The sequence below is a fragment of the Phyllostomus hastatus genome, unplaced genomic scaffold (genome assembly GCF_019186645.2).
Source record: "Phyllostomus hastatus isolate PE091 unplaced genomic scaffold, TTU_PhHast_1.1 phas_contig_40, whole genome shotgun sequence".
NCBI lineage: Eukaryota > Metazoa > Chordata > Mammalia > Chiroptera > Phyllostomidae > Phyllostomus > Phyllostomus hastatus.
In genome coordinates, this window is record NW_025333872.1 from 95,278,615 (window position 1) to 95,293,226 (window position 14,612).

Below are 14,612 nucleotides of genomic sequence, written 5' to 3' on the forward strand. Positions count from 1 at the left end.
ACGTGAGAACAGGACCAATGTGAGGCTGGACGCCACCTTCCACTTCACAAGAACCCAGGGGAGGCTGACAGCTGGTCATACTTTAATGTGGGATACACAAGACAGCCACACCTCAAGAGTGTTATAAATAAGAGCGAATCAGATCAGTCATCAAGGTCTCCTGAATGAACGGCATCTTCGTACCCTCCATGCTTATCATCTTTGCTTTCTGGGTGTAATTTAATGAGATCATCAATTCGGAGAATGGTAATTGCAGCTTCTGTTGCAAATTTCAAACTCTTCACTTTAACGATAGTTGGTTCAAACACTCCTGCCTGTTTGTTGTCTCGAGGTTTGCCGTTAATCAGATCAAGACCAATCCTGTAATTTAGAAAAAAAAACCTGTTAGGTGATGTCTTACAACACATGCTCACCCTATCCTTTTACAGTGGTTGGTCCTGGCCAGGTAGCTAGGTGGGCTGGAGAGTCATCCCGATACACCAGGGCTGTAGGTTCGATGCCCTGCTGGGGCACCCACAGTAATCAACCAATGAATGCATAAATAAGTGGGGCAGCAAACGGATGTTTCTCCCCTTTCCTCTCTCTAAAATAAACAAAACTCTTTAATAATAATAAAGACTAAAGTAGTTCTTTATCAATGACACAATCAGCACAGAAACTTTCTAAACATCATTTAGTAACTTATAAAGGGGTTGCTTAAAAACAGCTACGGATTGGCCCCAAATAATCTCCCCTATTCCTCTGTGGGACCGCCCTGCAGGTAAAGTGACTACCCAGAGAGGCAAGGACAAACTTAAGACATATCAATGCTAATAAAAATCACCAGAAAACAAGACTGACATAAGAGCTACAGACGACAATGAAAAGGTCAGAGAAATTGCGTACTTACCATTTTAGGTTTTTACGTTCTGGGTTCACTTGAGCCTCATTATGAAAAGCTCTTAACTTTGCAACCAGATCCGTGGAGTCCTGGGCGGCATTCACTGCCAGTGTATTGGGAATGACCAGGAGAGATCGCGCGAACTCGGCAATAGCAAGCTGTTCCCGAGACCCCTGAGGAGGAAGACAAGGAGGCGTCTTCACACAAGACGACAAAACTCTCAGCAGCCAAGACCTCAGATGAGGTGTATTATCAAAATGCTAGAGACGGTCTCTCATGAGCTTCTTGGGGGAAAAGGGGGCGGGGGGTTCCTAGACGTTCTTACCATGCTGGTTGCGTAGTTCTCAAGGTATATGGAGAGGGCTGCCTCCACCGCACCCCCTCCCGGGACCACAGACTTGGACTCCAGCACTCTCTTCACCACGCAGAGCGCGTCGTGCATGGAGCGCTCCATCTCGTCACACATGAAGTCGTTCGCCCCGCGTAAGATGACCGACGCAGACGTGCGAGCCTTGGTGCTGGTGAAACATACAGTGAGCTGCTTCAACCAGGACTTTCATGAAATTAAGTCCACATGGAATTAACTCATTATAAGCACGCGGATTAAATCCTGCCTGTGTGAGGACGGGCACACAGAAGCCGTGTCCGGACCACACGTGCAAGAGAGGTGGCACGGCCACCCCACCCCCGTCCACAGCGGTCCGGCATTGTTCTATCCCACGCGTATAACTGCTCATGCCACTGGGGAGACGAGAGCAGCAAATCAATGGGAAAGGGACCTGCTTTCATTCCCTAGTCCACCCGACGCGGATCTGTGACCGAGAAGGCAGCGCTCACTTTTTGATCAGGATGAGTTCGTCATCGCAGATTCTCTCCTGCACCACCTCTTCGGCCTGTCCCAGCATCGAGGCTTCGAAGGTTTCGTCCCCTTCCAGGTTGGCCAGGGTTGACAGAATGGTGGCTGTCGAGGTAATTACAAAGATCTTGTAAGCACTATTCTCCACGAATATTTCTGCAGCTTGTCTTAGGTTTAGAAACATTTATGAAAAGGCGATGCACTAATAATGCAAGTTTACGTTTCCAGCGAGGCATCAGACAGCAACTGTCCTTTTGTCCAAGATGGAACTGTCACTGACGTAAAGAAATTCAGTAGAACCAAAGAACTTTTCCAATTACATGAAAAATGGCTCTATAAAATACATCCGTAGATCATTACAGGAAGTAAAAGAAGCAAGGGTAGGTTTTGAAGCTGCTCAGCGCTGACATTCCAGGGCAGCGTCATGGTCATGTACAGTAACCCGAAATGTCACACCTGAGAGCTAGCGGAAGACGTACCTCCAGAAGCTTTGGCAATGCGTTTAAGGTCCCTTTTCAAGACTCTCCTGACGGCCATCGAGCCAGTCTCCACAAAGTACTTGAGACACATATCGTCAATGCCGCCGGTGGTGAGAATAACGTTGGCGCCGGCTGCCAGGATCTTCTGGATTCGCTCCTTGGTGATATCTGATTCTCTACAGATAGAGTAACCCAAAGACACCTTCTGTTTTTTACATAACGCAGCTTTCACTTCCGTAAGTATCTTTCACAGAATAACTGCGCATTACACAGTAACCAACCTTTCTCTCCTATGTCTAGAATTTAGATCAGTCCAATTTTACATAAAAGTTCCAGGGATGAAAAGTTACCACTTAGCTTCCCCCAGATTTGGGTCCCCAACCCCAAGAACGGTGATTACGAAGGGAAGTGTCCCTACCCTCCAACACGTGGCAGGGGGCAGACTGTCAACCACGTTCCATGGCCAGCGCAGAGGTTACAATGGGCAGCGGACAGAAACCCGTCCTGGTGGACGGGACGAGGAAAGCCCGGGGTCTGGGGTCAGAGGGCTCGAGAGGGGAACCTGTGGGCAGGACCAGGACGTGCAGAGCCCTGCAGTGAAGAGTTCGGACTGAGTGAAATCTTTAAGAGCAGCGTGGTCAGAGCTGTGTTTGCAGAAGGACCCCCGATGGCAACGTGGAAGCCGCACCGGGCAGGTGAAGGGCCACGGCAAGAGGCAATGACAGGACGCAGGCGGCCGGAACAGAGAAGTCGGGGCTGACTGCGCCTGGAGTAGAGCGCACACTAAGAGCCTGGAGGCGGGACGAGGAAGGAGAGCTGGGTTTTCAACAACATGAGTTTGAAGGCCCCGTGTCACTCAGGCAACGAAGCCGGAAGGCGGTCAGACGGGTGGAAACCCCAAGCAGCTATGACAGAGAGTGCGCACGCAGGTGACTGAAGCCACGCTGCTCATCATGCTGAGCGTGGCAGGTATGACCATTCAAACAAGTCTTGAAATAAAGATTAACCTCCAAACGAACCCCTCCGTACATACTGAACGAGTACTGTGTCCCAGACACTCCCTAAAAACGGGGGGCCACGAAGGCAAGGAAACCCTTCAGGGTCTCCCTTCAGAGCTTACAACCCAAGCCACACACACACACACACACACACACACACAGAAACTGCAAGCGCCGGGAGCACAAGGCACGGAAAGTCACGGTGGAGCCTAGCGTAGACCGAGGGATGGAGAAAAGCTGCTCCAAGAGACTGAGCACCTAAAGAGTAAGTAAAACGTCAACTCGTCAAAGCAGGCAGGCAGAGATGTTCCAGGCGCAGGGACAAACATCCCAGGGCCCGTGGAGGAAGGGTCTGGTGAGCCCCGGCGCCTGTGGGGTGGGACCACAGTGAGAAGAAGGCCTAAGGCATTCCCACGGCGGCGCTGGCCTTGGAAGTGCTGAGCGTGGAACACAGCCCGGGTGGGTGCAGAGTGAACTCCAGACCACCAGCTTGGGGCCTGTGCGATAGTTTGCATAACGATGCAAATGCAAAGTAGATGAACTTGAGATTTAATTTGAAGGCATAAATCAAGTGGTCTTGGTGAAAAATTAAAAGGGAAAAAAGTTACCAGATTAAAAAAAGAAAGAGTTAAAGATATTTTCTAGTGTTCTGCCTTAGTAGAGGGGTACCCATCACTAAACCAAGAGCAGATTGTGTATCATCACAATTTTGGTTTCAGACATGACTTTGAGATGCTTAAAAAACATCCAGCTAGACAAATACATGAGTGTTTGGAGCTCAGAGAAATAGACTTGGGCGTCTCTGAACCACCGAGATCTCGGGGAGGAGGAGCGATCCTGGGAAGACCAGCGAGGCAGCAGGCGCCCGGGAATACAGATGAGGCAGTGTCAAAGCCTCTCCTCCCTCAAGAGTTTCAAGGAAGGAGCCAAAGGCTTGATAAAGGTCAAGTGAAGGTTGAAAGTGTCTAGTGAATTGCTCTCAGTCACCAGTGACCCTGGCAAGTGGTCTTCTGCTGGAGAACAGAGCTGTAAAAGTAAGAGAAAGCGCCAGGCACGTTTCTGTATAAACCCCTCTTGAGACACCTGGCTGTAAAGCGGTGGAGAAGGATGGGGAGGAACTGGAGCACAATGCGTGAGCTACAGGTGGAATCTGAGAGGAATGAAGAGCAGACCTGGGAGCTGAAGACACAGATGAGAAAACGATCAGTGAACCAGGGCTCTAAGGCAGAGGGAGTCCGGAACACTTAGTGTAGAAGGACTGGCCTTTCACGGGAGGACACTTCCTGTTACGTCAGGAACGAGAGGTCAGATTGCAGTCAGATTGAAAAGATTTAAAAGATGAGGGCATTCCTGACTCTTGGAAGAGATTTCCTGAAGATTTGGTTCAGTTACTAAAAACAAACAAACAACCACTAAGCGGCGAACCATTAAAAACTTACCATTACCTGACTAGGTCCCTAGCGTGCCAATCATCGATGCCGCCATCTGCACCCGAGCACCTGCCTGGCACGCGGGCGGAGCACAGCGCAGCGTGCTGCTCGCTCGGTGCCTCCGCTACTGGTCTAGGCAAGCACATGAGCTACTACACGCGGCCCTCCTTCTTTTCCGGTTCCTGTCGCCTGCTCTAGCAGAAGCAGTTTACAAACACCTCTTTTCAGAGGTCCAAAATAATTTCTCAACGTACCTCTGTCTAATCTGGTCCAGTTTTTCAGGGTCTGTAATAACCACCTGTACACCAAGCTTCATTTTTGTTTTCTGCAGGCTGAAGTCAAGGCAAGCAATTTTTGCATTAACTATTCTCTTGGGCATGCCTATAATTAAACATAATATTAAGTTCCTTTGTAACAACTATTAACACACTTGATAACATATACCTAGACACAAAGCATAATAGAGTAGCAAAGTTTAAACTAAGCTATACATAAACACAAATTTAGATCATTACATTTAACATTACGAACACGTTTTTATGGTATTAAACACATGTACTGTCCTCCAACTTGCATTTTTCCTAAGCTATGTGCTTAAGTCACTAAAGAGAAACGTGATGTACACTTACTGCACGTGATGCAGTAAGTGCACAGCTTGGACAGTTCACCTGGAGATGATCGGTATATGCAGTCTACAAAAAAAGCTATTTTAACCGCCAGTCCCCTCACCATGTGACCGAACCCCGAGCCTTACCCTGCGACCCCACCACGCAGTTGAGCGCGTAGCCGCTGATGAGCATACTCTCCACCTGGCTTCGCCCGTGGGCTTTCAGAATGTTGATGGAGTTGACCGGATAGCGAGGCTGGCCCCGCACATCCGTGTACTTCACAGCGAGCACAGCATCTACCACCATGTTAGCGAAGAAGTCGCCATTTCTAAGGCAACAACGGTTAAGGAGAGCAAGAGACTTGGAATGGACAGCAGGTGCACATGAAAGTCAAGGGTAATTCAAAGGCACTTCCTTTTTGAAATCTCAGCAAGGAAACAAGCATTATTAACACCACCAAAATGCTACTATACTGTTATCGCTATCCGCAACTCACACTACTCCCACAAACACTGTATATTACCGCCCCGCCCAGAAGAGCAGGGAAGAAAACAGGAATTTCTATACAGTGTCACCTCGCATGAAAACTAACGCAGGTCTTTTTAAAAAGCCTCAACTGTACTGGACCTCAAGGATACATTTCAATGATTTTGGACGACATCGATGTCTTAGCAGCATTAATCAGGCAATCTCTTCCCAGTTCATCTGTGTTAATAATTAGGTTTTCACTGATGTAACGCACTGCTTCCCTGTTGACAGTGTGCGAGAGAAAACGAAAATTAACTTCCCATCCAAACCCTTGTTCTATCACCGTGTCAAGGGCCAGCGGCACAGTGCTCTGTGCAGCCACTTCGTGGAGGAGGAGGACACGGACAGACCCTCCCTCTGCAGACCCCGGCCGCCTGGCTCCATCCCGTAAGCATAGCCACCAAGATCTACCCTCAGGAGAAACTGTGGTAGTCAGACGGGAAGAAAACACCCTGGCCCTACTCACCTCAAATACTCATTAAATGCCAAAATACACGTTTTTCAAAATAAAGCACAGTCATTAACGAGACATTTTTAAATGTTTACAATGATTTTAGCAAAATAATGTAAAATTTTCTCTGAGTGCAAACAATCTTACTTGCAAGCAAGCCGATAGCCGCTAATGACGGAGGTGGGGTGAATTTTCTGTTTGACTAGCTCATCTGCGTTTTTCAGCAGCTCCGCCGCGATAATGACCTGTCGGGAAACGCGCACCGCTCTCACAGCCGCCCGACACTCACCGTGTGCAGTGACGGCTGGGCACCACGACCATCAGACGCTAAGCAGAATCGCGACGGCAGTGAGATGAGTAACTAGTTAGACACCCGAGAAGAGGAAGTCTGCAGCGTTTCACATACAAATGGCCAAAGCCAAGTGAGAGCAAGGAACACGTCCCAGCCAAAACCTGGCTCTGCAGCACGGCAGTGAAGGACTACACATCCGCTGCCTTGGCCGGCGTCCGACGGACGCTGAGTGAGGAGCCCGACTGCTCAGATGACCTGTACTGCCTTAGGTTGTTATTGCTTGGCTTATTTTAAAAGCCATTTAAAGCCTTGGCTGGCGTGGCTCAGTGGGTTGGGAGTCATCCCGAAAACTGAGAAGCCACAGGTCTGACCCCCCAGCCAGGGCACATGCTTGGGTTGTGCGCATGTGAGAGGCAACCAATTGGTGTTTTTCTCCTTCCCTTCCCCTCTCTGAAGAGATAAAGTAAAATCTAAAAGCAATGAAAAAAATGTCCTTGGATGAGGATTAAAAAAATGCTTTAAAAATAAATAAAAATCATTAAAAAGCACTAAAATTTTTTACATCAGAAAGGCTTCAAAAATACCACTTCTTTAAGGGCATATTATAATTTTATTTAAAAAATCCTATTATCATAAATAAGCTCCTTGTACAAAAACCCATTTTATTATTTTAGAAGAGGTAGATTCCATTCTTTTGTGGCCACAACACATTTTTTTTTAGAGCAAATCATCTGTTCTTCACCCAAAAAGTGTTTCTACACCGACGTGCTGGCTGGCTGGCCCCCACGTTTACAGCACGCCATTGGTCACGTGTTCACTGACTTCCTGCACTCCCACTGTGCGCTCGTGAGAATGCCCTGTCAACACTTAGAACATGAAAAACATCTTGTTTTTAAAAACCAGTGAGACTGTCTTCTTCAGATAATTATAAAGGGAAGGTTTTAGACATTTCTAAGTCTCAGGTCATGGGGCAGGGGACCATAAATGAGGGGACCATATTAAATCATGTTTATTTTCTATTTAAATTGTGCAAACTAGCTACAACCCTCAATTTTTGCGAACTTTGTTTCTAAATCGGTACCAAAAAAACAAGTTAAATTTTCTCCCTCTGATGTATGTAACCTACTTCTAACTCAGAAGCGAACGCCTTACTATGGTTCACTCTCTGAAAGCCTGACCTAGGAAAACCAGTCTCGGGTGGTCTGCCAGGTGACTACCTACCACGGAGGTGGTCCCGTCTCCCACTTCCTTGTCTTGCAGATCGGCCAGCTCACAGAGGACTTTGGCTGCAGGATGTTCGACCTCCAGTAACTTCAGGATGGTCGCACCATCATTAGTAATGGTTACATCCTGAGGAATTTGCAGGGAAGAAAAAATAAACAATCATCCACAGAAACAGAACATTCTAATGAACACAACACACATTCTGTTAAAACATATATACGTTCACCTTTACTATACCTTCCAACACCAGCACTCTGATTAAAAACAAGTAATTTACACAGCAAGTAGTTAAGATCTTTTTAACTTAAAGAAACATCTAGGTGTACTTACACCAATATCATCCACCAACATTTTATCCAAGCCAACTGGTCCAAGAGAACTTTTTACAATATTGGCAATAGAGGCTGCAGCCATAACTGTAGGAACGAAATAATGGAATTAGAAAAATCCACTCCTTCAAATGGCAATCATTTGGGTGTCAAGAAAGTATACGACATTTAACAGTCTCTGAATTTTCCAAATCAACAAAATCTTTCCTGATTACCTAAAATAAAAAGGTAATCTACTAGTCATAATTTCAGGTTTGGCCACCTAAGGGGGGGGGGGGTAGATAGATACACTATACCAGCCTTCTTCTTCAGTAATTAGCACATTAAAAAAATATCATTCAGGAAAGTGGGAATCCCAGGGTTCTGACTTTATTGAGAATTCATCTAAGACAAAAATTAATAATCCATCAAATAAGGCTAAGATGGACAGGCAGCCACCCATGACTTCAAATGGCAAAGGCTCTCAAAAGAGGCTCAACAACAAACGCTGTAATGCGTGCCAATGTTCACCAGAATAAATTCACTTTAAGTACCCTTATGCTAACATTCAACTAAAACTTCGTCGGCTATCTTTTCATTTCAAAAAGCCGTCGGCGACAGGTGGGGTAAGAACTGGATCGGGACATCCGGCACCCGGCATCTACTGCAGATGGCAACCGGGAGGGTACCAGGGGCAGGTCGTCAGAACGGTGGCCATTAGCTCATCGGTAACACGAGCAATTGGAACCACTACTTTCTGGTTAATGGTCCCAAAACGAGCCGCTCCTCGTGGTCAGACTCGGAACAAAAGGGGATCAGAGCAACCCAAGGGGACCCCGGGCACGCGTCAGTACCGGGGCTCGCTTTCTCTACGCCAGAGCCTGGGCACCCACACCCACCACTCCCACGCCGCGCGGTTCTCGGGAACGCGCCGCGCCGCCCACCCCCGAAGAAGTGCTGAGACCGGCGAGGGTAGGACATGTACCCCAACCCCTAGACCCTTTTTTGGGGGGAGAGAAAGAAAGCACAAGGACAGCAGCCACGGCCCAAGCCGGGCGGGCTAGGGGAGGGGGGAGCGCACCACGTCGGCCCAACCCAGGCCTGGTCCGTCCTTACCGTTCTGGGAGCGGATCGTCTCCCCAGTGCTGCGGTCCCCGAACACGGACAAAGGCCCCTCCATCTTCGCGGCAGGGTACACCTCGGGTTTCACTCACACCGCGGACAACTAGCGTCTCGGTCCCTAGGCCGGGTAGCCGCCACACCAGCGGCTGGAGGTAGCAACGGCGTGGAAGGAGCCCAGGCGCTGCCGCAGGGGCTGCCGGGAACACTGCTCCACTCTCCCCAGAACCCCGGCGCCGCCGCGGGGCAGGGCGGGAAAGAAAGGAGGGGAGGGGGGCCGAGAAGCGTGAATGAGCAGGAAGTGAGGAGCCGCGAGGGGGCGGGTTCAGCACTTCCGCTCAGTTCGAGAACGAATGAGAAAGGCCCCAAAAGGTAGAACGGAAGTCAGGATCCTGGAGGGCGCGAAGATGGTGCTTTGTTGCGCATGCACAATTGTACATTCCAGCGCCTTCTAGAAGAGGTAGCACACAGTGGGGCGGAGCTTAGAGTGCGACGGGAGGGGAGGGGCGGGCCCCTCTCACAGTCAGAGCTGGGCTTCCAAGCTCGATTTGTGTCTTAATTTATTTAACAGCGATTTTCAACTTTTTCCATCTCTTGGCACACATAATCTAAAGTTCTGCAACACACTTAAAAATACACTTCTTGACCACCTAACAAAAAGGGAAATTTTGATTCATTCATATCAGACAGCTGTTTTTCTGTTGGCTGTTAGCAATTTTTAATTTGACCGTCTAAAGGAAAGAGGTCAGTGCCCAGGAGTGAGCAGGTTAGAAATCTTGCACGCCGGTTGCAAATCGCTGGTTTATACAGTACCTGTTTTCCTTGTCCTAAAATGTAGGAACTTGCTCCTAGAGCACGCAAGTCACAGGCTTTGTTCCTGCTCTCCGAGTGTAAGCTTGGTCCAGGGTGGGACGGGGCAAAGCTATCCATGGGCCACGCCCCCCCGCCTCGTCTCCTCACCCCCGCAAAATGACAGCCACTCTTCCTGAAAACTGTGCATCTTGCTCTGCCCCACTCCCTCTCCGTGCCCACCGGGTGTGTGTCCCAAGCTCTGCGATCAGAGGGCCCAAATAAGGTAGCCTGAAGCTACGGGTTCCTTGTGTGGGACCCGACAAAAAGCTGTAAGAAGCGTGGTGTAAAAGAACCGGTCGCGCCCACCTTCTAGTGCGTTACTGCGGAGTGGTTGGTCGGCTCTGGCGGCGGCGTGCACCCCAGCGTAAGATGATTGGAGGGGCGGAGATAACAGATGGTCCTCTCAGCCACTCAGTGGAAGGGAGGTTAGTTCCGGGTGGAGGCGTGCATGACCGACGCGGCCTGAAGGTTTTTCCCTCAGTTAATATGGCTGCGGCCGGCGAGCGGCGGGGTCGCGGGTGAGGAAAGGAGGCTAAGCTTTTCCTAGGCTTTGGCCACGATCCTCTCAGCGATGGCGCTTCGGTCACGGTTCTGGGAGGTGTTGTCGGTCTGCAGGAACCCCGGTAACTAACCTGCTCACTTCTCTGAGATTTACTCCCCGGAGCCTGCACAGTAACGTGCGTGTGCAAGTGGTATTATTGCATGTCCAGCACGCCCCATGGAAGGGTGAACGAGCTAACGGCACTGTGATGACAGTCGTAGGAGATTTTAGCGACCGGGGTCTGAGATGGCTACCTCCCGTGGCCAAGCACACCTTCCAGGGCGCGAAGATGGGGGGCAGTGGATGGGAATACTCCTGTTTTGTCCGTACTCGTTACATTTGAAGACACACCTGGTTGCGTCCATTCGTAGGGCGTGGGGTCGCGGCGCTGTCAACCAGTTCCAAGCCAGAGGCGAAGCCCGAAGCGGACCCCCTGGGAAACGAAGCGGTGGCCCCGGAGTTCACCAACCGGAACCCCCGGAACCTGGAACTGTTAGCCGTGGCCAGGAAGGAGCGGGGCTGGCGGACGGTGTGGCCCTCCCGCGAGTTCTGGCACAGGTAGTTCACTCTGCTCGTGACCGACCGACAGAGGCACGCGCGGCGCCCCACGCGTTGTCCTCGTCCCTTGGTTCAGGGCCGGGTACCGCTGCGGACTCGCTCCTAAGGAAGGTGCGCTGCGGCGGGTGGAGGAGGGGCTCGGGAGGGAGAGGGGCCGACCCGCGACGAGTGGGTGTCAGAGGGAGAAAACGGAAAGAGGGTGGCGGGGGAATGGGGGGCTGGGTGCCTACGAAAGCCCCTCTGAAAGCCAGGAAAAAGCCCAGTTTTCTGCCAAGAAGAGCACTGACAGCAGCGGACACGGTAGCGTGGGTGTGTGAGGACCTCAGTGGACAAAGGAGGGGATGGACGGTGTCAGATGAAAGTGCAGAGGTCGGTGGGGCACAGATTGTGAACTTCAGATTGCCAGTCGGAGTAAGCACTTTAGACTTTATTTTCTTTTTTTTTTAATTATTATTTTTTAAGATTTTATTTATTTATTTTTAGAGAGGGAAGGGAGGGAGAGAGAGAGAGAGAAACATCAATGTGCAGTTGCTGGGGGTCATGGCCTGCAGCCCAGGCATGTGCCCTGACTGGGAATCGAACCTGCGACACTTTGGTTCACAGCCTGCGCTCAATCTACTGAGCTACACCAGCCAGGGCCTAGACTTTATTTTCACTGCAGTGAGAAGCTGAGAGAGGATTTCAAGTTTGAGCCTGAATTCAAATTAAATCGTTTTGGTTAAGGGAGAACACATTTTTAAGGGGAAGGGTGGAAGCGAGAAGACCGTTCAGGACTCTCTTTGTTATAAAGATGGTTATTTATCGAACACTTTCTGTTTACCAGGAACCATGCTGGTGGCTTCACATGCACTTAAGTCTTTGATCCATCTTGTATTTATTTTGGCGTTAGCCGGAACATAAAAGCTTAGAGTTAAATTTGTCTGTACCCTGTGTAGGGGCAGCAGCTTAGCTTTGCCACCTCAAACCCTTTTTGACAAAGATGCTGGGTACATAGATCTCCACTCTCAGAAGCACCAAATTTCTCTTCGATGTTTGAGGTTGAGTGGAAGTGTATGGTTTATTTATTTATTAGTGAGGATATCCTCACCGAAGCAGAGGAAAAGTACCTCTCCCAAGTGAAGTCCAGGTCAAGTGCGTTGCAGTAAATGAGCACAATGTTTAGGCCTGCGTTCCCCTGAGGTCGCTTATCCTCAGGATTCCTTCATGATGTTGCTCTCCTTTCCTCACTCAGGCTGCGAGTGATAAGGACTCAGCATCACGTGGAAGCACTTGTTGAGCGCCCCAATGGCCAGGCTGTGGTTTCCGCGTCCACGCGCGAATGGGCCATTAAGAAGCACCTTTACAGCACCCGAAACGTGGTGGCCTGCGAGAGCGTGGGGCGGGTGCTGGCAGAACGGTGCCTGGAGGCGGGCATCCACTTCATGGTCTACCAGCCGACTCCGTGGGAGGCAGCCTCGGACGCGGTATCTTTGTTTGCACGTGCTAATTTAGTTGTGCTCAGTCTTTTTTTTTTTTTAAGATTTTATTTATTTATTTTTAGAGAAGGGAGGGAGGGAGAGAGAGAGAGAGAGAGAGAGAGAGAGAGAGAGAGAGAGAGAAAGAAACATCAATGTGCAGTTGCTGGGGGCCGTGGCCTGCAACCCAGGCATGTGCCCTGACTGGGAATGGAACCTGCGACACTTTGGTTCAAAGCCCGTGCTCAATCCACTGAGCTACGCCAGCCAGGGCTAATTTTGTTCATTCTTGACATTAGAAACTTGCATAGTAGTAGCAGTTGTTCCATATTTCAAGCTCTTTTCATGCGTCAGACTCAGAGGCAAGTATCCTGACGAGCGTCACCTGACCTCACCCTCCCAGCAGCCCACGGGGCGAGACCAGGGTTCTCCGCTCTGCACGCGGGGCGCGTGCTGGAGGCGGGCAGCCTGGTGTCGCCGTAGAGGAGGTTTCACACTCGCGGGGACTGTTATGGCCACGACGCTGGCCGCTCTGCTTCCCTGTTCACACACCAACTCCTTGTCTGTACAGTTTTAAAATACTGCTTGACGTCCTTGACACGTCTACACCCTTTTTCCTTATCTCTGTGATGATTTAAAGACCACTCTCTGGAAAGCCGGTATGGCGGGGGGTGGGGGGGCAGTCAGCAACGAGCAAACCAGGGGTTCACGTCTCCTTCCCTCCGGAAGCGGCCTGTGTGTTGTCGGCTCCCTCGTGGTGAGCTGGTTTCTTGCACCTCAGCCTGTTGTTTTTCTGGCCTTAAACCCAGATGCAGCGACTGCAGAGCGCGCTGACCGAAGGCGGCGTGGTGCTGCGGGAGCCTCGGAGGAGGTACGAGTGAGGGAGAGGCCTCGTTCGGACCGCGTGCATGTCCGGCCGTCCGCGCATCCATCCGTCGGCAGAGCCCGTCCGGACAGAGCAGCCGGCTGGAAAGAAAATGTCCCGCGATAACGTACCTGCAGAAAGGTGTCCGCAGTCAGGCTCGGCCCCCCTTCCCTCGCGTGCGTGGGGCTGGCGCCTCAGGGGAGTGTCCGAGGAAGCTGTCACCCATTACAATTAACTTTCGAAGTTCACGTTAAATGTTTGTATGTTAAAGAATAAAGGCACATTCTGAACTCCCAGCTTCTGGTTATATGAAATTTCTTCCCTTTTCCGGCTCGCTCTGGCAAGCGTGCACATGCGGGGTTCACGCGGAGCGCTTGCTGCCGTGTCCAGCTCCCGGTGGGCGGTCTGAACGGCAGCCTATGCTGCTCAGGGTGCGGAGGTGGCTTTTACAATGTGAGATGTCCGTGCCGGTTGGTTACCAACAGCGATGTGCGGAGAAAGGGGCGCGTTCTAACCTCAGTGGGGCCCCCGGACCCTAGCAGGCAGAACCCGACGGGAAGGGACAGAGGCTTGCAACAAGGCACTGAGAACGGGGGTGGGATGGACAAGGTGAGTGTGTTCTGGATTCGGCTCAGAGTGGACGCTGGTCGTATAGGAGACAAAGCTTGGAGCGCATTCAGGGTGACCGGAAGCCGGAGAAGGGTGGGTGGGAGTCCCCGCAGTCCTCTGAAAGGTGTTGACTGAATCAGGTGAGGTGCGAGGAGGGAGCACTGGAAACAGTTCAGGTGGCGTCCAGAGCATTTCCCTCTGCCCAGTAAATGCGTAGCCGATTAATTATATAGGTGTGAAATAACGTTATAGTGTCAGTCTGGGTATTCAGTCTGTATGTTAAAGAAAATAAATACGCACGCACCAACACTTTCAAACAGTATAACGGATCCTGAGAGGCCTTCGGAGCGCAATGGCTTATCCCCCTTTTGGTCGCTGAGTACCCCAGGGAAGGCGTTGGGATGTCCATGTGACAGTTCTGCTGTTCTCTGACCTCGCCCCGAAGACTGATTGGGGCGCCTCGCTTTTTTATGGAGTTTACAGTGCATGTATCTGTATTATACAAGCTTCGTGGATTCTGTCTTCTGCAAACTAATTCTACACGTTATTATTTCTCTTTT

The 14,612-nt window shown here is 50.4% G+C and overlaps 2 protein-coding genes and 2 non-coding genes across 4 annotated transcripts; 1 reads left to right on the plus strand and 3 right to left on the minus strand.

Moving 5' to 3' along the window:
- Positions 1-65: 65 nt before the first annotated feature.
- On the minus strand, positions 66-9,414 carry TCP1 (t-complex 1). The gene is made up of 12 exons (XM_045842741.1): positions 9,171-9,414; positions 8,077-8,162; positions 7,744-7,872; positions 6,378-6,475; positions 5,890-6,000; positions 5,398-5,579; positions 4,898-5,024; positions 2,216-2,391; positions 1,718-1,841; positions 1,206-1,398; positions 890-1,053; positions 66-360 (listed from the first exon to the last, which is right to left on the minus strand). Exons 1-12 carry the CDS (start codon positions 9,232-9,234, stop codon positions 144-146), a joined length of 1,671 nt encoding a protein of 556 aa, XP_045698697.1. The 5' UTR covers positions 9,235-9,414; the 3' UTR covers positions 66-143.
- On the minus strand, positions 1,520-1,654 carry LOC123822305. The gene has a single exon (XR_006786275.1). It is a non-coding gene; the product is annotated as a small nucleolar RNA SNORA20 (small nucleolar RNA).
- On the minus strand, positions 6,084-6,223 carry LOC123822315. The gene has a single exon (XR_006786285.1). It is a non-coding gene; the product is annotated as a small nucleolar RNA SNORA29 (small nucleolar RNA).
- A 1,077-nt stretch (positions 9,415-10,491) lies between the features above and the next one.
- Positions 10,492-13,739, plus strand: MRPL18 (mitochondrial ribosomal protein L18). The gene is made up of 4 exons (XM_045842743.1): positions 10,492-10,648; positions 10,938-11,124; positions 12,356-12,587; positions 13,388-13,739. Exons 1-4 carry the CDS (start codon positions 10,597-10,599, stop codon positions 13,457-13,459), a joined length of 543 nt encoding a protein of 180 aa, XP_045698699.1. The 5' UTR covers positions 10,492-10,596; the 3' UTR covers positions 13,460-13,739.
- The last annotated feature ends 873 nt before the right edge of the window (positions 13,740-14,612 follow it).